Here is a 27,102-nt window from a genome sequence, read left to right as displayed (position 1 = left end):
TATGTTAAAGCACTACTGCAAAATGTTACCAACGGGGGAAACTGGGTGATAGGTACACACGATTTCTCTGTTTATTTCTTACACTTGTACATAAATCTACAATGATCACAAAATACAAAAGCTTAAAATTCTATTTAGGTTTTAGGGTACCTTATGATTTTTGTTTAAAACAGAAGATTTATCTAGTTATTTGGTTTGGTTGATTTAAAAATTAGCTTGTGAGGTGCTTGCATGGCTCAGTTGTGAAGCATCTGACTTCAGCTCAGCTTATGATTTCACAGTTTAGGAGTTCAAGTCCCACACTGGGTGAGCTCGAGCCACACTTCGGGTAAAACGTGAGCCCTGTTTTGGGTGAGCCCTGCTTCTCTCTCTCTCTCTCTCTCTTTCTCTCTCATCCTCTCTCCCTCTCTGCCTCTCATGAGATTCTCTCTCTCTCTCTGCCCGCACTCTCTCACTTGTGCTCCCCCATCTCTCTCAAAGAAGTAAAATAAAATAAAATAAAAATTAGCTTGTATTCTGTGGGTACTCATCAATTGATGGCAATAGAAAACAGCTTAGATATCAGCTAAGTGGAAAAGGAACTTTAGTCTGGGTTTTAAAACTTTCTGCAGATAATTCACAAAATCTCAGCTGTCCTTCTGTCCTTCTGTGTGCCTGGTTAATACATTTGTAAAAAGCAGTATAGTTCATCCAGGCAAAACCTCAATTTTTTTCTCTTTGAAACAACTCCATTCTCATTTATTTAACTCCATTATAAGCAGAGTCTCTCACCTACCCAATGAAGCCCCCAAAGCATTAAGTGATAATTATGTTCACAAAAACATCAATAATATATTTCCAAATAAAACCATTAAGAATTTATGATACCAAAACTTGGATTATAAAGGTTTAATTCCTACTCTTTCTTCCTATACTGCAAAGATCCACCAATTTAAAGTTTGAAAATTATAAAATCCCTATCACTATTAGGCCAAGTGAAAATTTTGGTGACTCAGATTCAATAAACCAACCCTCCTCTTTTCAAACTCCAATTAAAAAAAAATTTTTTTTTAAATGTTTATTTATTTTTGAGAGAGAGATAGAGTGTGAGCGGGGGAAGGGCAGAGAGAGAGGGAGACATAGAATCTGAAGCCAGCTCCAGGCTCTGAGCTATTAGCACAGAGCCTGATATGGGGCTCGAACTCACAAACCGTGAAATCATGACCTGAGCTGAAGTAGGATGCTTAAGCAACTGAGCCACCCAGGAACCCCCATTTTTCTTTTTTTTAAAGTAGGCTTCACTCCCAGCACAGAGCCCACTGTGGGGCTTGAACTCACGACCCTGCGATCAAGAGTCTGACGCTCAACTGACTGAGCCCCTGAACTCCAATATTTTTAAAGAATGAAGTTGTGCGATTAGTTTCTTTCTTTTCAAAAAATAATTTACAGATGTATTTCTTGAATAAGTAATACATTCACATGGTTCAAAAACTAAAACTATAAGAGTATATATAGTGAAAAGCCTCCCATCCATCCCCACGTACTGTCTCAGCAGGCAACCAACGTTTTCAATGTTATTCTTTTTTTTTTTTTTTTTGATGAGTTTCAGCAGGACTTTATTTATTTATTTTTCAACGTTTATTTATTTTTGGGACAGAGAGAGACAGAGCATGAACGGGGAAGGGGCAGAGAGAGAGGGAGACACAGAATCGGAAACAGGCTCCAGGCTCTGAGCCATCAGCCCAGAGCCTGACGCGGGGCTCGAACTCACGGACCGCGAGATCGTGACCTGGCTGAAGTCGGACGCTTAACCGACTGTGCCACCCAGGCGCCCCTTCAATGTTATTCTTGAATGTTCTTCCAGAGATGGTCTAAGTCTACAAATATATTAGCAAAAATACATATATCTCCCTCTTTTTAAAAAATACAAATGCAGCATATTCTATACTGTCCTGCATCTTGCTCTTGTAACTTCACAATATAGTTTAGAGATAAGATCATGCTAGTATATAAGGCATTTCCTCATTGTTTTTAAATAGCTGCATAGTATTTCAAAGTGTGGGTGTAACAATTTCTTTATCCAGTTCCCTATTGATGTATACTTAGGTTGTTTTAATTTTTCATTTTCATTAAATTTTTTTTTTTATTTAGGGGCATCTGGATAGCTCAGTTGGTTAAGCCTCCAACTCTTGATTTTGGCTCAGGTCATCATATCGTGGGTTGTGATCAAGCCCCAAGTTGGGCTCTGTGCTGACAAAGTGGAGCCTGCTTGGGATTCTCTCTCTCCCTCTCTCTGCCCCTTCCCCACTTGTGCTCTCTCTCAAAATAAATAAATGAACATTAAAAATAAACAAACAAACAAACAAATAAATAAATATATTTATTTTTATTTAGGGGCACCTGGGTGGGTCAGTTGGTTAAACATCCAACTCTTTTTTTTATGTAAATAATTATTTATTTTGAGAGAGAGAGCACATGGGGGAAGGGCAGAGAGAGGGGGAGAGAGAATCCCAAGTAGGCTCCACACTGTGCGCAGAGCCTGACTTGGGTTCGATCCGATGAACTGTGAGATCATGACCCAAGCCGAAACCAGGAGTGGACGTGACTGAGCTACCCATTTGCCCCAAGCATCTGACTCTTGATCTCAGCTCAGGTCTTGATCTCAGGATTGTGAGCTCAAGCCCCGTGTTGGGCTCTGTGCTAGGTGTGAAGCCTAATTTAAAAAGAAAAAAAAAAAAAGAAAAATGTTTTATTTGAGTATAGTTGACACATAATGTTACATCAGTTTCAGGTGTACAACACAGTGATTCAACTTTTCTATGCATTACGTTATGCTCACCACAAATATAGCTACCATCAAATTAGGTTCTTTTTAATCTTTGATGATTACAAATAATGCTGTAATTAATAACTTAGTATATATTTCACTTCTGTGTGTGAATATAAATTCTTAGAAAACAACTTTTTAGCCAAAAGGTATGTGTATCTAGTACTGACAGATATTGCAAACTGTTCTTTAAAGAATACATTAATTTACACTCTAACCAGTGATTTTTTTTTTTTTTTTAAGATCAAGTATTCTCTACACCCAACATGGGGCTCAAAGTTACAACTCCGAGATCAAGAGTCCCATGCTCCACCAACTGAGTCAGCTAGTGATTTATAAGAGTGTCTATTTTGGGACGCCTGGGTGGCTCAGTCGGTTAGGCGTCTTGACTTTGGCTCAGGTCATGATCTCACGGTTTGTGAGTTTGAGCCCCACATTGGGCTCTGTGCTGTCATTGCAGAGCCCACTTCAATCCTCTGTCTCTCTTGCTCTATGCCCCTCCCCTGCTCACACCCCCACTCTGAAAAATAAACATTAAAAAAAAAAAATTAAAAAGTGCCTAGTTCCCCACACTTTTGACAATACAGTATAATAATGGTATCTCAGTACAATGTTAAATTGCATTTCTCTTGCTATATATGAAATAGGTTGAACACATTTCCATATTTTAAGACCTATTAGTATTTTCTATGAACTATTGGTTCATATTATTTCCTCTTTTCTATCAGATTATTGGCTTTTACTCACAAGTTTTATATATATTAGGGAAATCAGGCTTTCCCAGCCTGATTTCTGTTTCTTTTTCTATCTTGGAGCATCTTTGCCCCATCTGGCATCTGGCATTCTCCTAGTCCCACTACTTGCTTTAATGCCTCATTTTCAGAAGAATGTGGAGTGTGTAAAATATCTTTTAATACACATTTGCCTAAATGGGATAACTCACCTTGCTGTCCATCTTGCACAGTTACAATAAATGGCTGGCCAATGCTTCCGGCAGGGACTGCAGTTTGGATATTACCCAGAGGGACTCCATCAGTCACTATGGTGATGACCCTTTGGCCTCCACTCCCCACCACTTGCTGGATTGATGAGTCAACGGAATCTCCCTCTATGATTTCCTCTGAATTAGCTAGAGATGACAAAAGTGAATTTGAAATTTCAGCTTTTTAAAAAACAGGAGTTTAACAATTTCAGCCTCCTTGAAATTGATAATAAATATCAGGGATAGGAAAACTTAAAGAAAGAAGTTAGATTCAACAGTTTCTAAAGCAAGCTTTTGTGAACAATGCTAAGTCAGAGGAGAAAAGAAAATAGTGAATGCTTTAGAACAGTATTTTCTAAAATGTCTTCATTGAGATGTTAATAGCTTTCACTAAGGATGGGCCCTATGCAGAAATGTATTTTCAAAATGCCAGTTTAAATATGCTTAAATTTTTTGTTTGTTTTGTAAGAAGTATTAGAAACCCCAACAGGCTAATGAGCACTGTGATTCTCCAATAGGGGTAAGATATGCTGAGTTTCCCCAGCGTATCTGATCATGGAATTCTTTTCTCAGAAAGCATCTTGAAAGTCTAAATAAATCTATGGAACTTAGAAAAATAATTATAAATTAGAGTATATCTATTTCTGTAAGAAAATGGAGGTATTTAATAGTGAATTAACAATAATAAGTAGTCAAAGCACTGAAGAGGTCTGATAGACACAAATGGTAGGTGGCTTCTCCCATCTGACAGATAAACAATAATATTAATAGCAACTAACACCAACTACTTACAGCATAGCCCAAGTACCTTTCTAAGAGCTTTATATATATTATGTTAAATCAAGATATTCATGGGGCACCTTGGTGGCTCAGTCAGTTAAGCATCCGACTTTGGCTCACGTCATGATCCCACGGTTTGGTTCGTGGGTTCAAGCCCCACATCAGGCTTTGTGCAGACAGTGCAGAGCCTGCTTCGGATCCTCTCTCTACCACTCCCCCACTCACACTCACATGCTCTCTCTTAAAAATAAACAAAAGGATGCCTGGGTGGCTCAGTCTGTTGAGCGTCAGATTTTGGCTCAGGTCACAATCTCACAGTTTGTGGGTCCAAGCCCCACATCGGGCTCTGTGCTGACAGCTTGCTCAGAGCCTGGAGCCTACTTCAGATTCTGTGTCTCCTTTTCTCTCCATCCCTCCCCTGCTCACACTCTGTCTCTCAAAAGTAAATAAATGTAAAAAAAATAATAATAAAAATTAAAAAATGTTAAAAAAATTTTAATGTGTATTTATTTCTGAGAGAGAGAGAGACAAAGCGTGAATGGGGGAAGAACAGAGAGAGAAGGAGACACAGAATCTGAAGCAGGCTCCAGGCTCTGAGCAATCAGTACAGAGCCCGATGTGGTGCCTGAACCCATGAACTGTGATATCATGACCTAAGCTGAAGTTGGTTGCTTAACCAACTGAGCCACCCAGGTGCCCCAAAATAAATAAATGTTTAAAAAAATGGCTAAGATGGTAAAATTTAGGGGCACCTAGGTGGCTCAGTCAGTTGAACATCTGACTTTGGCTCAGGTTCTGATCTCATGGTTCAAGAGTTCAAGCCCCGTGTGGGTCTGTACTGATGGCTCTATGCTGATGGTTTGGAGCCTGCTTTGGATTGTCTGTCTCCCTCTCTCTCTGCCCCATGTGCTCTCTCTCAAAAATAAATAAATAAACACTTAAACAAAATTAAAATTCAGTTTGGTAATTAAAAAGTGGGGGTGGGGGTGCATTGCGCCTGGCTGGCTCAGTCAGAAAAGCATGACTCTTGATTTTGGGGTCGTGAGTTTGAGCCTCACATTGGGTGTAGAGATTACTTAAATAAATCTTAAAAAAAAAATTTTTCAGTTTGGTTAGTCAATATTCCCAGTAACTATTAGGGAAAAGAGTTCTTACCACTATGGAATTTCTCTATCTAAAGAGTATAAGGTAAACTTTGCACTAAATGGGGTATGGACTATCCACACGAAACACATTCAGGTGGTTAAATGGAAATAGAGCATTCACATCTCTTAAAAACAAAACACAGTTAAATGTTATAGCTGAAAGAACTTCAACAGATAATCTGATCCAACCATCCAACCTCAGCCAGAGGTGAGGAGACTGAGACCTGGAGAAGTTAAGTAATTTATTCAGTCAAAAAGCAAATCAAGGGCGCCTGGGTGGCTCAGTTGGTTAAGTGTCCCACTGTGGCTCAGGTCATGATCTCATGGTTCGTGGGTTCAAGCCCTGGGTTGGGCTCTGTGCCAACAGCTCAGAGCCTGGAGCCTGCATCCAATTCTGTGTCTCCCTCTCTCCCTCTGCCCCTCCCCCCGCTCATGCTCTGTCTCTCAAAAATAAATAAACATCAAAAAAAATTTTTTAAAAAGCAAATAAAAATAACAAACACAAGTTAAATATATTGTTTTTCCCTTTGCCATGGCACTCACTCATACATGTGTGAATGGAGATCTTTATGATTGCTGCCAGTCGGAAAAATAGGATTGGAGGAATGTTCTCACACCCAAATGTCAATGGCAGAAAGAAATCAGAACAATCTGCCTTCATTTATAATGGAGCAGACTCTGCCAGAGGGCTCCAGAAAGATTCCTACATGACTATTTAGCCCTACCTATGACTATTTGCCCCTACCTATATGGAGCTCTAAGCCTTTTCCCCATAGACTACTGGCTCCCACTAAGTGACTTGAAACCTCTTTATTTTAAATATCAGAAGGGCACTATACAGCATATGTCGCCCCAACTCTATTAGAAATGCCAAAATATGGGGGCGTCTCGGTGGCTCAGTCAGTTAAGCATATGACTTCGGCTCAGGTCATGATCCCACAGTTTGAGTTCGAGCCCTGCATTGGGCTTTGTGCTGACACAGAGCTTCAGATTCTGTGTCTCCCTCTCTCTCTGCCCCTCCCCATTCATGCTCTGTCTCTCTCTCTCTCTCTCTCCCAAAAATAAGTAAACATTAAAAACAATTTAAAAAAAAAAGAAGTGCCAAAATATGATCTCCAGTGAAAATAAAAGGAAGCTACCCTGAAGTACCCAGGATATGACGAGAGAGGTAGCAGTCCTATGTATTTTGACGCTTTTATAAACACAACATATCTAAGCTGCTATTTTGAATCATCCTATGATAGCATCAGTCAAAACATAACATAAAGTATTTCCCATATAATCTTCTAATAGAAGACTAAACACTTCAATCTGAAGCAACTGGAGTCAGGGCAAAAAAACTTGAAACTGCAAAAATACAAAGAAATTAACTTAGACATTCTCTAAGATTATTCAGCCATCTGATTATACTGCTTAGTCATTTTTCTTTCTGATGCTCAATGACTCTACATGCCTCTTTCCTAGATTTATCTAATTATACTTCATGCAAATTAAATCTGCTGGAAATGTGAAAACAAAAAGAAGAAATGGTGATTCAGGGTGTCTGGGTGGCTTGGTCAGTTAAGTGTCCGATTCTTGGTTTCAGCTTAAGTCATGATCTCACAGTTCATGAGATCGAGCCTCTTGTTAGGCTCTATGCTGACAGCATAGGGCTTGCTTGGGATTATCTTTCCCCCTCCCTTGATGCCCCTCCCTCTCTCTCCCAAAATCAGTGAATAAATTTAGAAACAAAGAAGAAATGGTGATTTGCCCAGCAGATATCCCTTACCTACCTGTGGCTCTGTGGGAGTTGGAGAGGGGGGCTGAGGCCTCAGCAAGAGCTGCAAGGGTGGCCAGCACCGAGGTGGTGGAATTTGCCAAGTGTGCTGCTGAGGAGGCATGGGGGTCACCTATTTTGGTAAAAAAGGCAAATGAGGTCTGGTGTAGAAAATAAATGGAGATGAACTAAAAATGTCTTTTATTATCTGGGGTACCTGGGTGGCTCAGTTGGTTAAGCATCTGACTCTTGGTTTCAGCTCAGGTCATAAACTCAAGGTTTGTGGGTTCGAGCCCCGGGTTGGGCTCTGTGCTGACAGTGTGGTGCCTGCTTGGGATTCTCTCTCTCCCTCTCTCTGTCCCTTTCCTGCTTTCTTTCTCTCTCTCTCAAATAAACATTTTAAAAAATGGCTTTTATTAAATCAAAACCTCAGCTTTGCTCTCCCATACAAACTAATATAAACCAATGATTGTGGTATTAACAGTTTGGAAGGTTTAGAAAAGTTTTTCCTTTAAAGGGGATTAAGGTAATATGTTTGGTATAGGGCCACTACATTCCCCACATTTGCTCATTCTCTTGGCACTGCCAGTGCTGAGCATTAGTAGCCGGCAGCCCAGGAGTGCCGCCCACTCACTCGGCTGGCTGTACAGAGCTCTGCTTGGCAGCAGGTGGTAAGGACACAGAGTATGACTTACTCTAAACTATTGCTGCTGCAGGAAGAGGCTCTGCCTGGGCTTTACTTAACCACACTGCATCTATCCATCAGCTAGACAGGTGAGAAAGCATAGCACTGACCTCCACTGCAGGAACAGTTAAAAACCTGACACTTCACTTACTGAATGTCAAACAGTAGTACGACCAGTTTGTGCTAAAAACAATTACTTACTTATCTCATGATGCACTTAAAAAAACAACTATGTTTATAACCTTGTATCCTTGTTTCTGTGTGCTATTCTTACAACTACGCTCCGGGACGAAAGTGCATTAGATCGGGCAACAGCCATGCCTAACTTTATTTACCAAAACTATTACTGAGGCGCCTGGGTGGCTCAGTCTGTTGAGCATCCAACTCTTGACTGTGGCTCAGGTCATGATCAAGACACACATCGGGCTCTGTGCTGACAGCACGGGGCCTTCTTGGGATTCTCTCTCTCTCTGCCCCTCCCTGGCTCATGTTTACGTTAAAAAATAAACATTAAAAAAAAAGTATTACTTCACAATTTTGCATAAATCTAACTTTTATAAAATAAATTGCATTTCACTATGTCTTTCATTAGAACTTCAAAGATACTTTTGTGTCAGTTGTGAATTTATTGCTTCTCAGCTCCAAATCCCTGTTTTGCCTTGCCTTGTCATACTTAAGCTGGACCCTTATCAATATTTCTTGACAATTAGCATGAAACTACGTTTTGTCATACAGAAGGAGTGTCTGCTCCCTAAATTGGCTATTCTGGTATTCTTTAGAGTTCTCCTCATATCTTAGTAGTTAACCACTATTATTAATAATTTTTTATAAATTATACATACATTTAGGTATAACATATTCAAATTATGTGTTATATATTATAAAAAAATTATACAACTTGCCATGTAGTTTAGTCTCCTGACTGGGCTCTGATTGATTGTTTTATTTAAAAAATATTTATTTATTTTGAGAAAGAGAGTGGGAGAGGGATAGGGAGAGAATCCCAAGCAGGCTCTCACTGTCAGCGCAGAGCCTGACGTGGGGCTCAATCTCATGAACCATGAGATCATGACCTGAGCCGAAAGCAAGAGTCAGATGCTCAATGGACTGAGCCTCCTAGGTGACCCAGATACACTTACCCACTTTTTAAATGTACTCTTAATTTTCTTTAAGATTTTAAGTAATCTCTACACCCAATGTGGGGATGGAACTTACAACCCCGAGACCAACAGTCACATGCTCTACTGAATGAGCCAGCTAGGAGTCCCAATACTTTTTAAATAAATTTTTTAAATGTTTTATTTATTTTTCAAAGAGTGCGAACAGAGGAGGGGAAGAAAGAGAGGGAGACAAGTATCTAAAGTGGGCTCTGTCCTGACAGCAGCAAGCCCGATGTGGGGGTCAAACTCACAAATCATGAGATCGTAACCAAAGTTGGACACTCAACTGACTGAGCCACCCAGGTGCCCTTTCAATGTACTCTTGATTTTTATGTTTTCTCACTACCTATGCTTAAAGATTCTTTCCAGCCTTTTGTCTATCAAACTGCCAGTTATCTGTAAAATAAAGAAATTCCCATTTAACACTCTTTGTAATAAATCCTTCCACAGAGCAAAGGATCCTTTTCTGATATGATTAATGTAGGTAATTTAACTGGTTTATAAATTTAAATTTCAGAAGATTTGCCTTAAAAAGGTGGATTTCTGGGGCACCTGGGTGGCTCAGTAGGTTGGGCGACCAACTTCGGCTCAGGTCATGATCTCACGATTTGTGGGTTCGAGCCCTGCATCGGGCTCTATGCTGACAGCTCAGAGCCTAGAGCCTGCTTTGGATTCTGTGTCTCCCTCTCCTCCTTGTGCTCTCTCTCTGTCTCTCAAAAATAAATAAACATTAAAATAAAAAAAAAAAAGGTGGATTTCTTGTATAGTACTCTTAATAGCTACAAATTATCTTCTTTTTAAGTAGGCTCCATGTCCAGCACTGAGCCCAGTGTGGGGCTTGAACTCACCACCCTGAGATCAAGACCTGAACTAAGGTCAAGCATCACACACTTAACTGACTGAGACACCCAGACGCCCCCAAACTATCTTCTTTTAAATTTATTTATTTTTTTAGTAATCTCTGCATCCAATTTGGGGCAAAAACTCATAACCCTGAGACCAAGAGTTGTATGCTCTACCGACTGAGCTAGCTGGGCGCCCCAGCTACAAATGATCTTACTCAAAGCTTTTGCATGATGACGGTGGCAGTGGTTGATTAGGGTGGAGATAGTGATGATAACCCTGTTTATTCTAATTCTTTCATAAAATATGCAGGGAACCAAACAGTCTGAGTGGAACACAGAGTGCCTGACCTCCAGAAAGGAATCGATGTCTATCCCATAACTTCATGCAGAGCAAGATCCAGCTATATTCTCTAATGTTCCTACTAAATTCATGCTTTTCCCATCACTCAACTTATCATACCAAACACTGACATAAGAAGTCACAGATGAGGGGGTGCCCGGGTTGCTCAGTCGGTAAAGCATCTGACTTTGGCTCAGGTCATGATCTCATGGTCCGTGAGTTCGAGCCCCACATTGGGTTCTGTGCTGACAGCTCAGAGCCTGGAGCCTACTTTGGATTCTGTCTCTGTCTCTCTCTCCTCCTCCCCCGCTTGCACTCTGTCTCTCTCTCTCAAAAATAAATAAATATTAAAAAAAAAAACTCACCAATGACACAAGAAACAATTTTTTTTTTAATTTTTTTTCAACGTTTTTTATTTTATTTTTGGGACAGAGAGAGACAGAGCATGAACGGGGGAGGGGCAGAGAGAGAGGGAGACACAGAATCGGAAACAGGCTCCAGGCTCTGAGCCATCAGCCCAGAGCCTGACGCGGGGCTCGAACTCACGGACCGCGAGATCATGACCTGGCTGAAGTCGGACGCTTAACCGACTGCGCCACCCAGGCGCCCCCACAAGGAACAATTTTTAGATATATATACGGTAACACCTAGAATTGTAGGTTGTTCTGTGAGTGTTCCACAAGACCAGCAAACATATCTAATAAATTTTCACTTGATAAACAAGTGATGTCTTGCAATACGAGTACTATGTGACACCAAACATCACATGATCACAACTGGGCCAATGGGTCTCCTCTCCTCTCTTTCTCACAGCAGCATTGTGATTGTCTCCCATGCTTGGATGCTTGGTCTCAGGGGCAATATTTGGAAGAAATCAATGATATTTCAGAATGTTGGAAGGTGCCCACAACTGGCACTAGTGTATTTTTTGTCACTTCCAAGCACTTATAGACAGTCCTTTGCTTTTCCATACAAGAGTAAGCTTAGGAATGCTTTGCTTCATTCTAGGTCAGGCTGCCTGCAGATATGGACCTTTTCCTCTGCTGCCTTATTGCCAGTTACATTAAATACAGTAGCAAAGAGTTTATGAATACTGTATTGCAGTCAACATCTGTGCAAACATATACAATGGCCCTCATGCAGGAAAAGATTCCACTGAGCCAACGGAAAGCAGTGATTCCATTAGTGATAGTGAAAGTCGTCCTACAAAATAACCTCTTCTCTTTCTTGTCTCCCTCACACCAGCCATGAAGATTTTCAAAGGGAAGTACAGGTTAATGTGTTTATTTTTCTTTATATTTTGTTTTATTTATTAATATTTTATAAATACTATTGTTTATATTATTTTGTTTATATTATTTTATCGATAAAATATATAAATATTTTCTTTATTAATTTGTATTACAGTATTATAATAATTTTTATATGAATATTTTGGGGTTGTAGAATGAATCATCTGAGTTTCCAGTTTTGTTTTTTTTTTAATGTTTATTTTTGAGAGATAGAAAAAGAGAAAGACAGAGCATGAGCAAGGGAGGGGCAGAGAGAGAGGGAGACACAGCATCCAAAGCAGGCTCCAGGCTCTGAGCTGTCAGCACAGAGCCTGACATGGGGCTTGAACCCATGAACCGCAAGATCATGACCTGAGCTGAAGCCAGACACTTAACCGACTGAGCCACCCAGGTGCCCCTCCAATATTTCTTATGGGGAAATTCACTTTGATATACAAGTGCTTTGGATTATAAGCGTGTTTAGGGAACAAATTATGCTTGCAAACCAAGGTTTTACTATATATATATATATATATATATATATATATATATATATATCCCTCGAGGAGGGTAGAATGTATATGGCAATAAGTCACTAGAAATCCAAAAACAAAGTTGTTATTATTTTACCAGAGTTAAAACACACATACACACACACACACACACACACACACACACACACACACACAGCTGTTATAATTAAAGTTCAAGTAGGCCAAACCTCACATAGGTCACTCAGCTAAAGTAGAAAAGCTAGGTAAAACTACTTTTGAGAAAGTATTATATACTTTTCAGTACATGATGATACCAGGCTAAGGGTGTTCTCCCTTTGATTACTAACTTACCTAAGTCCACTCAACAGCAAAATGAAGAAAGAACATTTGTGAGAAATTGGGTTTAGTATTCTGACATGCACAGTTGAAACTGAAAAGAGATGATAGCAATGATCTCCTCAGACTTATCCCAGTGAATTCTAGGAAAACAAGGTACTTTACTGTTAAACAATATTGCTTCCTTCTCCTTAATATAAGGCCCAACATCAAATAAAGTAAAATGTGCATGGATGCTGTTGTTTTGAAATGAAATGACATTATCAGTGAAGACTCTTGTTACCAATTCAGAATGTGGCTTCGACAAACTCTATACCACGACTTAGGGGACTGTGCTATGGTAAGCTAGGCAATTTCAATGAGCTGGTGAAAACTAGATCCAGAAAAACTACATAACTTGCCCACGTCACACAGGTAGTAAATGTCAGAGCTCAGATTAGAATGCAATTCATTACATTCCAAAGCCTGTACTCCTTATGAACTAATACAAGCTATTTATATTTGACTTTGGAGTGCATCTTATGATCCTACAGAAATAGGAAATTCATCTCCATAACTTTGTTTTGCCCTGGTTAATGTTTAATTTAGTCTAGCTGCCTTTTTGAATGGCTGCAGTTTGATGGTAGCACTGATGATCAGTGATATCTTTAGTCACAAATGGAAAAATGAAAGCAAGCTTTATAATCTGAATTTTATCAAAAATATCCATCAAAATGATAATTCTAGGATAATGTCAGTTAATTCTTCTTGTGTATGTGTGGTAGCCCCTCCCTTTCAGTTAATTCTTAAAAATATTACTGGATGAAAAAAATATCACTGGACGATGGGAAACAAGCCACCCACCATTCGGGAAAAGAAAATCCTTTAACCCAATTGAGTAATACAACCTGAATTTGTCTTATAACTTTTCTCATCTCTTTTATCTGCACTGATTATCTCCCCTGAAGGGGAAGAGCTAGGTAGAATTGTTTCATGCGTAAGACAACACTGGAGAGATCAGGTCTATTATGTAACGGTTTAGCAATCTCAATTTGTGGTCGGCAACATACAGAAGAGAGAAACGATAGGTCTGCTAAAAGCAACATGACGAACACAATAGAGACCCATGGGAAACAAGGCTAAGAAGCTCTATTCTAAATGTCTTCAACTTTGCTTATCATTTCAGGTCAGGGTCTGAAGAATTTCAATAATTAGATTATCAACTCTAGTTCCTTTCACATATTTGTGAATACATAACTTAACTAGCTTTTTTTTTATTTTTTTAAAGTTTATTTATTTATTTCGAGACAGAGAGAGAGCAGAGGAGGGCCAGAGAAAGGGGGAGAGAGAGAAAGAGAGAATCTCAAGCAGGCTCCACATCATCAGCACGGAGCCCAATGCGGGGCTTGAACCCATGAAACGTGAGATCATGCTCTGAGCCTTACCCAACTGAGCCACCCAGGCACCCCTAACTTTACTAGCTTCTAAAGACTTTTGGATTATAAAGGCATTTGTTCTAATCACTGTGGCCTGAACCACAACAAATCCAAAAAGCTGTGAATATTCTGATTATATGTATACTTATTTTTAAGCTAAACCTTTTGAATCATCCGGCTGAAAGCAAAGCACAGTGATTTTAAATGATAGTCGATGGCCTACAAAATGAAGGTCTCTACTGCCCCCCTGAGGGCATAACTGAATTAACTTTCATTGAGAAGTTACATTTTTATTTAATACTATTACTGAAGTCCTGCTATAAAATGGAAATACAAATCTCACTTGAAGTCTCACAACCACCTCATAAAGTACGTATTATTATATCCCAATTTTGTAGATAAGTAAAGAAGCCTTAGACAAAGGTTTTCCCAAGGTCAAGCATGTAGGCAATAAATTAGTATTTGAATGCAGTTCTAAATGTAAAATTCTATGCATATCATGTATATGCTTGTTTCTTTTTGCCACACTGCCTTTCCATAATAATACTTCATTCACGGTCTTCCTTTGATATTATATAAACTTAACTAGGAATACAATGTCCTTTTTTTTTTTAATTTTAAAAATGTTTATTTATTTTTGAGACAGAGAGAGAGAGAGAGAGAGAGCGCGCGCGTAAGTAGGGGAAGGGCAGAGAGAGAGGGAGACACAGAATCTGAAGCAGACCCCAGGCTCTGGGCTGTTAGCACAGAGCCCGATGTAGGGCTCAAACCCACAAACCATGAGATCATGACCTGAACCAAAGTTGGACGCTTTACTGACTGAGACACCCTGGCACCCCACAATGTCTTATTTTTAAATGAAAGTCAGAAACAGAAAAAGAAACCAAGTCAGTTGGAAAATTTATTTAAATGAAGACACAAGTCCCCTCACTGTAAAACAAATATATGTAAGGAAATGTTGAAAATAGCTCAAATTGCTTTTTATTTTTTTAATGTTTGTTTATTTTTGAAAGAGACAGAGCAGGGGAGGGGCAGAGAGAGGGAGAAACAGAATCCAAAGCAGGCTCCCGGCTCTGAGCTGTCAGCACAGAGCCTGATGCGGGGCTCAAACTCAGGAACCGTGAGATCATGACCTGAGCCGAAGTTGCACACAACCGACTGAGCCATCCAGACGCCCCTCAAATTGATTTGTTATTTAAAAAAAAAATTTTTTTTTTTAACATTTATTTATTTTTGAGACAGAGAGAGACAGAGCATGAACAGGGGAGGAGCAGAGAGAGAGGGAGACACAGAATCTGAAACAGGCTCCAGGCTCTGAGCTGTCAGCACAGAGCCCAACGCGGGGCTCGAACTCACAGACCGTGAGATCATGACCTGAGCCAAAGTCGGCCGCTTAACCGACCAAGCCACCCAGGCGCCCCGATTTGTTATTTTTTAAAAATGTTTATTTACATTTGGTTTTGGAAAGAGCAAGTGGGGGAGGGGCAAAGAGAGAGGGAGAGACAGAGAATCCCAAGCAGGCTCTATACTGTCAGTGCAGAACCCGATGTGGGGCTTGAACTCATGAACCGTGAGATCATGACCTGAGCCAAAATCAAGAGTCAGACACTTAACCAACTGAACTACCTAGGCACCCCTATTTGTTTTAGATAGATGTTTTTGTTAAAAACATAAGGATCTCAAAAGATGCTTTTCTCTATTTTGTTGTTACATATGTTCCCAAGATTGCAAATCGAAGCTCTTACACTTTATTCAAATAATCACATGTACCTCTTTTATAGCAGCACTCCAACACCTATTTATGTTTATTCTGGTTTATTTGTCACATTTTAGACTATGGTACTTAACTGTTTTCCTTAATGGTACCATGCTAAAATACCCTTATATTTTCATTTTGTGGTTACATATAACCCTTCCACAGATTAATCTGTAAACTATTTTACTTTTAATATAGTAAGCACTCATGTATAATCCCTGTGTATGATCTTCCCTTCTCCAAGAAAGAAAAAGTGCATTAGCTTTAAAATTTATTATAAATCTTCTATTTGTTACATATTTCAACAAAGGACAGGCTATCCATTCATCTCATAGGAAAAACAGGGGTTGTGTTAATTTCAAGTCTAAAATAAATGCCATGTTATCAAGATATTACCTGAGGTTGTTTTGGTGTTGGTTGAAGAAACAAGGCTGGCGAGGTTGACAACTTCTCCAGATGTGAAGATGAATGGGGTGGCCACAGTCATAGGGTTGGCTCTCTCGGGATGAGCATTCACCTGATTCTGCATCGCTTCCTACAAAGCAAGTCAGGATAGTTCAAAGTCAGAGCTCGTTAGCTTTAGTTATACCGTCACTGAGCAGCCGCTGCACCCCAGTGCCCTGTGGAGCAGAACTAGTTGTGGCACACAATGTCCCAGGGAGCTCAGAGTTCTCATTAAGACTACTGGTTTGGTTTTGTTTTTCCAGACCAGGGCAACAAAGATGTTAGGCTGCTTTCCCAAGTTTATTTCTAATTTAAAAAAAAAAAGAAGTGTTATTATTTGCAAAAAAGTGTATTACTTGTAAAAACTTCTAGACAATTCACTTTACCTGTCTGGATCTTGTTTTTTATTTGGAAAATGAGGGAAGTGGCCTAAAAAGTAATTTGCAGCTCTAAAACTCTACGATCAATTAATTATGTACAAGTCAATGCGCTAGCAAGAGATCCCTACAGCGAATCTACAGAGAACAATATTCTCCAGAGTTTTGTCCAACTACTTGTTCCACTTTGCCAGTGAAGAAATCCCTAAGAGAATATATAACAAGCAAATAAATGAGTGCCAGATTTTAAAGTCTAGTGCCATACCTGCACTTTTGCTTCCAGGGGTATTTGTACAATTTAGGTGTAAAGATGCTTATCTAATTTTCTAACTTTCAGAAGCAGTTTTCTACAAGCATAGTATCTACTTCAAAAGTCCAGTTATGAAAGAGCTCTAAATAAGGAATTAAAGTTGAAGAGTACAACCAGTCTATAGGGAACCATCTGCCAGGAAAAACAAACCCCTGAAAATGCAACAGAAATGGCTATTTTTTACATATAATTATCCCTATGACCAATAGCTTCAGGTGAAACAGATTATCCATTCTCTGCTTACTGTTAAATTCCTTCTTGAATCTGCCTCTTCTTCTATACTCCACTATTGTTTCCTTAATTCAAGCCCCTACTGGCCCTTCCCTGGCCTAATGAAAGTCACATTGAGTATCTTTTCTCTCAGGTCTGTGTACCACACTCCAAATGATCATCTTTAAAAAAAAACAACAAAAACAATTCACAGGAGCACCTTGGTGGCTCAGTCGGTTGAGCAACTGACTCTTGATTTCCGCTGAGGTCATGATCTCATACTTTCATGAGTTCAAGCTCCACATCAGGCTCCACACTGACAGTGGGAGCCTCCCTCTCTGTCTGCCTCTCCCCGCTCACTCTCTCTCAAAATAAATAAACTTAAAAAAAAAACAGCTTAAAAAATAAATAAAATATTTAAAAATTTTTAAAAATGGGGGTGCCTGGCTGGCTCAGTTGGTAAAGCATGGGACTCCTATTAATCTCACAGTCCTGTGTTCAAGCCCCACGTTGGACGTAAAGCTTACTTAAAAAAAAAAAAAAAGAAATCTCAATTTTCTATTTAAAAGCTTCTATTGGATCCCCATTACCCATAAAATAGTCTAAACTCTTTTGCATGTAACAGCCCTACACTCAAAACTCTGCCTAACCCTTAAGCTTTAGCTCCTTCCACTCCCAAACTCCATTTCCCTTGCTCAATCTCTAGTCACAAAACATATGCTTTCTTGAACCCATATCCTTTCATACCTCTATGTCATTGGCTTGCTCTTTTTCTAGCCTAGAATATAATTTTCTTACTTCTCTGCCTACTTCTTTAAAACTCAGTTCATGTTCTACATATATATATATATATATATATATATATATATTTTTTTTTTTTTTTTTTTTTTTTTTTTTCCCCCCAGTAATCTCTGCACTCAGTGTGGAGCTCAAACTCATGACCACAAGATCAAGAGTGACATGATCTTCTGAGTGAAACTGCCAGGCGCCCCTCTATATACACTTTAATCTTTGCATTAAGCATCATTCATACTCCCTCTTCTGAGGCCCTGCAATGCTCGATAAATACCAATGTATCAATGTAATATTGTAATGCTTGATTTCTTATCCTTACCTTCATCACACTGTAAACACTCCAAGGGCAGGCATGTCTTACCAACCTTTGTATCCTTCATCCTATTACTCCCTGATATACAAGTGCTGGATTAAGAAATTAAGGGGTGAAATAATCACAGCTCCTTTTTAATTCTGAGATGGCTTCCTTATGACTCAATATGTGTTAGAGCTATATACTGCCTCGTATCAGTTGATGTACATTCAGAAAACATAAAGAGGCTTTTAGTCCCAGGTCACGCTCAATTAGAAAGGGAAATTTTCATGGAGAAAAAAACACTCTAAACCAAAGAAATCTTGTTTTTATACTAGCCACAACACTACTCTTCAATCACCGTGAATAATTCAGGGCTATATAGAATGCTACTTTTTTTTAAGATACCAATAACAGAGTACCTGGGTGGTTCAGTTGGTTAAGTGACTTCAGTTCAGGTTATGATCTCAGGGTTTGTGAATTCGAGTCCCACACTGGGCTCTGCACTGACGGTATGGAGCCTGCTTAGAATTCTCTCTCTCTCCCTCTCTCTGCCCCTCCCCTGCTCATGCTTTCTCTCTCTCTCTCAAAATAAATAAATAAACTTAAAAAAAAAAAAAAGAGTCTGATGCTTCACCAATTGAGCCATCCAGGCACCCCTAAATCATAAACTTTTGGAGTGCCTGGGTGGCTCAGTTGGTTAAGAGTCCAACTTTGGCTCAGGTCCTGATCTCATGATTTGTGAGCTCAAGTCCCACATTGGGTTCTGTGCTGACAGCTCGGAGCCTGGAGCCTGGAGCCTGCTTTGGATTCTGTCTGTCTGTCTGTCTCTCTCTCTCTGTCTCTGTCCCTCCTCACCTCGTGCTCTATCTCTCTCTCTCTCAAAAATAAATAAACATTAAAAAAAAAAGAAATACTGGAGCGCCTAGGTGGCTCAGTCAGTTAAGTGTCCGACTTCAGCTCAGGTCATGATCTTGCAGTTTGTGAGTTTGAACGCTGCGTCAGGCTCTGTGCTGACAGCTCAGGGCCTGGAGCCTGCTTCAGATTCTGTGTCTCCCTCTCTCTCTGCCCCTCCCCTGCTCGTGCTCTGTCTCTCTCTCATAAAAATAAACATTAAAAAAATATTTTAAATAAATAAAGGTTAAAAAAAATACTAACGACAGTGAGTCACAAGATTGAGACATATCAGATGTACTATCTTGATAAGATATAGAAAATTCAATTTTGAGTCAGCTCCTACAAAAAATCCTTGAGTTACAATATACTCTAGGGGTATAAAAAGAACCAGACCTGAAGGATGACCAGAATCTCAGCATTCTTTTTCTCCAGGGCTATGTCAAAGGCAGATTTGTCAAACTTGCTGAAAGCATGCACGTCAGCTCCATACTTGATAAGCAGCTCCACAACGTCTCGATGGTGGTGCTCTGTGGCCCAATGTAAAGCTGTCATCTTCAGCATGTCCTTGGCATTCACATCTGCACCGTTCTGTCACACAATAGTAATTGTTTCAAACAGACACTGGTTACAGTAGCACAGGTGCAAGATCCCAAAACCCAAATAGAGAGGATTTCCATGGAGATTACACATATTCAAATTCAGATCACGTTTAAGACATATCAAAGGGAAAAGCATTCTTCAAATTCTCCTGAATGATGACAGACATAATGTCTTCAATGAATAGGTCTTCTAAGGACAACGGGGAAATTATAACAGATGGGAAAGGAAGGAGAAAAGAGCAGATTTTTTGTTGCATTTATTAACAGAGAGCTGAGCACCTAGAAAAACAGGCATAAGTAAAGAGAACACCTGCAGAAGGGAATGAAGAAAAATCAATAAAGTCTGCTTAGCCTGTAAAAGATTAGGCAACCCGATCCTCATAGCCATGACGACTCTTGAAAGAGATGCAAGTCTGTGCTATGAACTGTCCTAAACTTAATCTCTCCCAGCCTAGTTTCCTACCACCCATTCAAGTAAGAAGACAGGGAGGTGGATATCTTTTTTACAATATAGATCCACCACTATTACCCTAACAAGCAGTTCCACGATGTGGGCATGTCCGTCAGCTGCAGCCATGTGCAAGGGGGTCCTGTCCACTTTGGTCCGGGCATCCCTGCTAACGCCTGCTCGAAGGAGCACTTCTGCTGTGGAATAATGACCATACTGGGCTGCAAGGTGGAGGGGTGATGTTCCAAGCTGTGGGAAAATAATACTCATTGAGTATCAACTGTGTGCAGAGTCCTAAATCATTGAGAGACACAAATGAACAAGAGGTACAGTCTATGGTTCCTGTCCTTGGAGAGAGAATCTGGGTGGCCAATAGGAGTAAAGAATATTAATTAAGAGCTTAATATACTAACAGGCAAATAAACATCCCACCAATTAAATAAGTGCTAATGGATTTAAGTCAGGTGGAGTTACCAGGTGAGATTCTCCAAAGGACATGATGTTAAGCAAGGCTTAGAAGAAGGTAAAAAAAATGGATAAACAGGAACATTCTGCATTGGGGTAAAGGTAAGGGATAGGCAAATTCAAAAGAATTCTTAGGAAAAGGGCAGAGGCTAGAAAGTTAGTGAGAAATTTGGGGTAAAAATTTAATTGGTTGGAATAGAAGTCTGTTGCCACCGTAAAACAAAGCAAAAAGACTGATGAGATGAAGAGGTGCTAAAATTTTAGCAATGGCATGTGAACAGCAATAAGCTATTGTCAAATAGCAATACGTCTGTATCATCTCAAAGTACATCTTTCAAGAGTTATCTATCTTTGGCCACTTTGGCCAGAGATCTATTCCTTTCTTCGTGTTACGTTCTTTATTTTAAGCCTATGTTGCTTCTTTGCCTTTCTTATATATTCAGCCTTTCTGCCTGACTGGATTTAATTCACATTGCTCTTTTCAGGTCTATTTATAGAAATGCTAATCTCATAGGTTTCCTTTTCTTCCTTTTTGTGAAGCGCTAACAATCTGCTGACCTCTAAAGCTATAAATTAATCACCCCAGCATAGAGGACACTGGCTCATCAAATTGTTCAAATTAGGCAATGCCTGCGCCTGGCTGGCTCGGCTGGTAGATCACGTGACTGGATCTCGGGGTTGTGAGTTTGAGATCCATGTTGTGTGCAGAGATTACATTTAAAATTTTTTTTTAAAAATTAAATTAGATACTGCTTATAAAATCCATGAATGCTTAGCAAGTCCACATTATAACCTGGACCTGGATCTTCTGACACTGCTCTTCAAGCTGGCTGTTTAGGCTCATGAAATTAACACCTTCCTCTTAATGTATTTTAACACTGGTAAAAAGGTAACAAATGCCTAGACTATTCCTTATTAACCGGGATACTTTAGAGAAAAGGAAACAAGTAGTTTATTAGTCTAGAAATGCACTCTTATTATACTGATTTTGTTTAATTTTTAGCTAATTACAGAAGCCTATAACCTAAGTACACTCCAGGGAGAATTAAACCTTCAGAAAATACTCTAAGAAACATTATGGAAAATCACAAGTATATAATACCTTACAATTACCATCTATATATATCCACAGGAGACTCTTTCAATTTGGAAAACTAAAAGAAGTATTTAGGTAAAACGAAGAAAACAAAACTCTTGTAGGAGAATGAAGCAGAAAGGGAATGAGAAAAGGCAATACAGTATGTTCAGCCTTTAAGAAAAAGGTTGGGGGACACCTGGCTAGCTCAGTCCGTAGAGTGTGCAACTTTTGATCTTGGGGTTGTGAGTTCAAGCTCCACACTGGGTATAGAGATTACTTAAAAAAAAAAAAAAAAATCTTTGACGCCTGGGTGGCTCAGTCGGTTAAGTGTCCGACTCTTGATTTTGGCTCAGGTCAGGATCTCACAGTTCATGGGTTCAAGCTCTGCATGGGGCTCTGCACTGACAGAGTGAAGCCTGCTTGGGATTCTCTCCCCCCCCCCCCCCCCCCCACCTCATCCCCTGCTCACATGCTCAATCTCTCTCTCAAAATAAATAAATAAACTTTAAAAAAATAATTAAAACAATTAAATGTTTGGGGGGAAAAAAGAAATTGGCAACAGCACACATTGGGAATAATGAAAAGAGCTTACCCAGTCTGTGGTGAATGGGGCGCCATTTGCCATCAATGTTCTCACTTCATCATCTTGGCCTTTTCTTGCCGCTTCTAGTAACCTCTTCCCCAAGTCCACCAAAGACATCTTTATGCATAGGAACAAAAGTTTTCAGGAAGCTATAATTCAAACACAAGGAAAGCTGCCTGTAAAATGCTCTGAGAAGACCTCTTGTACTTAAATATATGTAAGATATTTCTTGGGGCGTCTGGGTGGCGCAGTCGGTTAAGCGTCCGACTTCAGCCAGGTCACAATCTCGCGGTCCGTGAGTTCGAGCCCCGCGTCAGGCTCTGGGCTGATGGCTTGGAGCCTGGAGCCTGTTTCCGATTCTGTGTCTCCCTCTTTCTCTGCCCCTCCCCCGTTCATGCTCTGTCTCTCTCTGTCCCAAAAATAAATAAACGTTGAAAAAATAAATAAATAAATAAATAAATAAATAAATAAATAAATAAATAAATAAATAAAATTAAAAAAAAATTTTAAATATATGTAAGATATTTCTCAAGCTGACTACCCAGTATGGCACTTTCTCTCCACCTCATCTAACACAATCAGATATTTGGAAAAGTTTAGGCCCTAAACAATAGTTCCTTAATGTTCAGTATTCAGAAAAATACTTTGGAAACCTGTGCAACACATTACCACCTCTCTAGCTTAAGGAATCAAAAACAGCATTTCATCCCTTTGAAACAACTGTGGGTAGAAATGTACGTCAAGGGCGCCTGGGTGACTCAGCTGGTTAAGCATCTGACTCTTGACCTTGACTCAGGTCATGATCTCATGATTTGTGAGATCCCAGCCCCATGTTGGGCTCTGCGCTGACAGTGGGGAGCCTGCTTGGGATTCTTTCTTTCCCTCTCTCTCTGCCCCTGCCCCACTCCCATGAGCACTCCCTCTCTCTCTCTCAAAATAAGTAAATAAACTTTAAAAAAATGTTATGTCACACCAAAGAATGATGAATAGACAATCCAAAGATATTGAGACTTAGTTATACAGCAGAAACTTTTTCAAAAATGAATAAAGTGAACCTGCCACTTCGAGGAAAACAATTGGCAGTGTTCATTTATTAATTACAATTAGAGCTTTCAAGCAAAATTAGAATTTTGGGAAACAAATCCACCACCATGAGTTAACAGCTTACTATAAAGTTTTCTGATGAAATTAGTTATGATACTAATGAATGTGATTTTTTAATATTGTAAAATAAAATGCATCAACTTTTGGATGATCTGCGTAATTTGCAGAACCAGTATTTTTCAAATGACCAATGCATGTTATAAAATCACGTATAAGCAAAAACAATACTTTTAAGTGAAAGAACAGTTGGTTTTAAGGTAACAGAGTATAATAATTTCATTCATATGGTTTCAGATTCTTCACTGCAAGTAACTTTTAAGAAATCATTAGTTTGTACAGTTTTTGTGCAGAATCAAAGAACACCAGAATTACCCAAAAAAGCTATTAAAATATTCCTTTTTCCAAGTACATATTGCAACAGATTACATGCAATAGTAGATATGCAGCTGTTGTTTTTTTTTCAATGTTCATTCACTTTTGAGAGACAGAGATAGAGTGCAAGCAGGGGAGGGACAGGGAGAGGGAGACACAGAATCCAAAGCAGGCTCCAGGCTCTGAACTGTCAGCACAGAGTCCACCACAGGGCTCAAACCCACCAAAAGTGAGATCATGACCTGAGTTGAAGTCGGACGCTCAACCGACTGAGCCACCCAGGCGCCCCACTACAGCTGTTTTCTATTAAGCCAGAGGTTAGAAAGATTTGCAAAAACAAAACAATGCCATTCTTCTCATTATTTAACTCGGAAGATACATTTCTTATAAAAATGTGTTATTTATGTTAACACGTACAGGATTTATGATTGTATTTTAATGAATGAACATTTTTAAATTAATTTCCAAGAGCACCGGAGTGGCTCAACCAGTTAAGAATCTGACTCCTGATTTCACCTGAGGTCATGATCTGACTGTCCTGAGATCAAGCCAGATTGGGCTCCGCACTGAGCGTGGAGGCTGCTTAAGAGTTTCTTTCTCCTTCCCCCACCGGCCCCCCTTGCACACACACACTCTCTTGCAAGAAAATAAAACACATCAGGAAATATGAAGTAATTTCAAACAAGTACCTGTCATAGTTAAAAAATAAATAAATAAAAATTAATTTTGAAAATAGTTAAGTACCAATAGATATAACACATTGGTGTCCTCAATAATTTTTAAGAATATAAATGAGTCCAAGGGTGGACCTGGACTCATTTACCTGGGTACCTGGGTGACTCCTTGGTTAAGCATCAGACTTCGGCTCAGGTCATGGCCTCACAGTTCATGGGTTCAAGCCCCGTGTTGGGCTCTGTGCCGACAGCTGAGCCTGGAGCCTGCTTCAGATTATGTGTCTCCCTCTCTCTCTGCCCCTCCCCCACTCACACTGTCTCTCACTCTCAAAAAAATAAATAAAACATTAAAATATATAAATATATAAACATATATATATATATTTAAATGAGTCCTGAAACCAGAAAATTTGAGGCTCATCAGCTTAGGCAAGTCATTCAGCCACCATGTGATTTAACCTTCCATATCTATATCCCAGAGCATTGTCCTCAAACCTGGGTGTCCAGGAGACCACCTGAGAGTGTTCAGAATGAGCACAGTTCACACTGCAGTCCAGACCCTTTGAATGAGTATGTTCACAAGGAGAGGATGCACTTTAATAGCAAACTTCTATAACCTACATGTCAGTTTTCACAACTTAAGAAAATGCTAAAGAAAAAAATGATAGCAAAACCTTATTATAGAAAACCAATACTTTGTATTTCTCCGTAATCACCTTCCTTTTAAAATATCAAAATTGCCTTGCAATTTAATGATCTTATTACTAATACTTAACAATTTTTAGGAGGTTCATTAGTCATAAATGACTCCCTCACAGTTTCTCAAATTACACTATACACATATATATACATACATACACACATATATATATGTGGTATGTATACATAATACATACATACATAACACACATATATATATGGTATATATAGTACATACATACGCATATGGTATATATGGCGTATGTATATATATATATATAGATAGGTAGATATAGATATACACAGTATATCACCAAGTCTTAAACACTTCCATAATAACTGGTCACAAAGGGAAAGACATGCTGGCAAAAAGCAGAAGTATCTTTCTTTTTTTTTAAGTTTATTAATTTATTTTGAGAGTGAGAAAGAGCGCAAGTTGGGGAGGGACAGAGAGAGAGAGAATCCCAAGCAGGCTCCACACAGTCTGCATGTAACTTGATACGGGCTTGAACTCAGGCACCGTGAGACCATGACCTGAGCCAAAACCAAGAGTCAGACACTTAACGGACTGACTGAGCCACCCAGGCATCCCAGAAGTATCCTAATAGTGAAATTTCAGCTGTTCTTTACCACGAAAAAAATACTGTTGAAGGTTGGGGTACCTGCCTAAGGAGAAATCTGGTTTGCTTTACATTCCAGGGAAGCTGATATTTCTAGAAAATGAGACCCTTTATATAAATAAGTTGATTTTATCCCATGGAAACTGTTGTCTTTAGCACGTGAACTCTTCCAAAGTATTTTTGAAGTCAATTTTTTTCACTATAGTCTGCCTTCATATATATATTAATTGTATCGTTTTTCTTTAATCATATTTGTGACTCATGGATCAGTACCTCTAAATGGCAATTGACTCAGATTTGTCATCCCATTCTTTTTTTGTTGTTTATTTATTTTGAGAGAGAGAGAGAGAGAGAGAGAGAGAGAGAGAGAACTTCAAGCAGTCTCTATGCTGTCAGCACTGAGTCCGAAGTGGGGCTCAAACAGGGCTCAAACTCACAAATCATGAGACCATGACCTGAGCCAAAATCAAGAGCTGGACCTTTAACCGACTGAGCGACCCAGGCATCTGTCATCCCATCTTTAAATAGGCCATGAAAAGCCTTACTTCTTACTATACAAAGATATAGTTAAACTTTGGGATTAGAATGTAAGTAGGGAGTTATATTCATCACTGTTAAAAAAAAAAAAAGTCTAGAAATGTGCTCTTCAAGGTTCTTTTCTCCCCTATCCTCCATTCTTTTGAGTTAACCTGAAGCATCTATCCAAAGTTAAAAATAAAATGTATTTTTAAAATAGTATTTTGGGGCTCATGGCTGGTTGTCAGAGGAGTGTGCAACTCTTGATCTTACGGTCATGAGTTCCAGCCCCACATGGGGTGTAGCAATTGCTTAAATAAATAAAACTTTAGAAAGTAATAATAAAACAGCAGCATTTTGGGGGGACTGTATTCCCTTCTCCCATATCCTATGTAAATGCTGACAACACCCACCAGACAAGAGATGTGGCCAAAGAGTCCAGAGGAGCTTGAGGCACTTTCAAGCTCCCTGATTATTGAAAACACTGGGAAAACATTCTCCCTTACTGGACATACCTCTACTTTTCCTATATTGGAAGTGAAGAACAAAACAAAATCTGGTCTAACTTGTCTCTTAGGATTTTGGAGATGAATAAAATAACAAAGTACACACTCCCTCTCCCAAACAAACACACAGGAACTCCAAATAAGTGTGGTTTTTTAATTAAAAAAAAAATCTTTATTTATTTTTGAGAGAGAGACAGAATGTGAGTGGGGGAAGGCGGGGGAGGGAGGGAGACACAGAATCTGAAGCAGGCTCCAAGCTCTGAGCTGTCAGCAAAGAGCCCGACCCAGGGCTTGAACTCACAAACTGGGAGATCATGACCTGGGCTGAGCTGAAGTCAGATG

At 39.4% G+C, this 27,102-nt stretch overlaps 1 protein-coding gene across 5 annotated transcripts in view; it reads right to left on the bottom strand.

The window, feature by feature from the left end:
* The window catches only part of GABPB2 (GA binding protein transcription factor subunit beta 2), a 37,254-nt gene that overhangs the window by 8,128 nt on the left and 2,024 nt on the right, over window positions 1–27,102 (bottom strand). For 2 of the 5 annotated variants that reach the window (XM_006935105.5, XR_006583027.1), the window contains exons 2-7: window positions 22,279–22,418; window positions 20,225–20,392; window positions 19,490–19,684; window positions 16,168–16,306; window positions 7,486–7,602; window positions 3,750–3,935 (exon numbers count right to left, since the gene is read on the bottom strand). In XM_006935105.5, the coding sequence (XP_006935167.1) occupies window positions 3,750–3,935; window positions 7,486–7,602; window positions 16,168–16,306; window positions 19,490–19,684; window positions 20,225–20,392; window positions 22,279–22,386 (913 nt within the window). In that variant the 5' untranslated portion in view covers window positions 22,387–22,418. The remainder of the gene's footprint in view (window positions 1–3,749; window positions 3,936–7,485; window positions 7,603–16,167; window positions 16,307–19,489; window positions 19,685–20,224; window positions 20,393–22,278; window positions 22,419–27,102) is intronic. The other 3 variants (XM_006935106.5, XM_006935107.5, XM_019837807.3) reach the window with 3 other exon arrangements.

The sequence above is a fragment of the Felis catus genome, chromosome C1, assembly GCF_018350175.1.
Source record: "Felis catus isolate Fca126 chromosome C1, F.catus_Fca126_mat1.0, whole genome shotgun sequence".
Lineage (NCBI taxonomy): Eukaryota > Metazoa > Chordata > Mammalia > Carnivora > Felidae > Felis > Felis catus.
The sequence above is the reverse complement of the archived record's forward strand: the minus strand, read 5'-3'. Positions and strand labels throughout refer to the sequence as shown.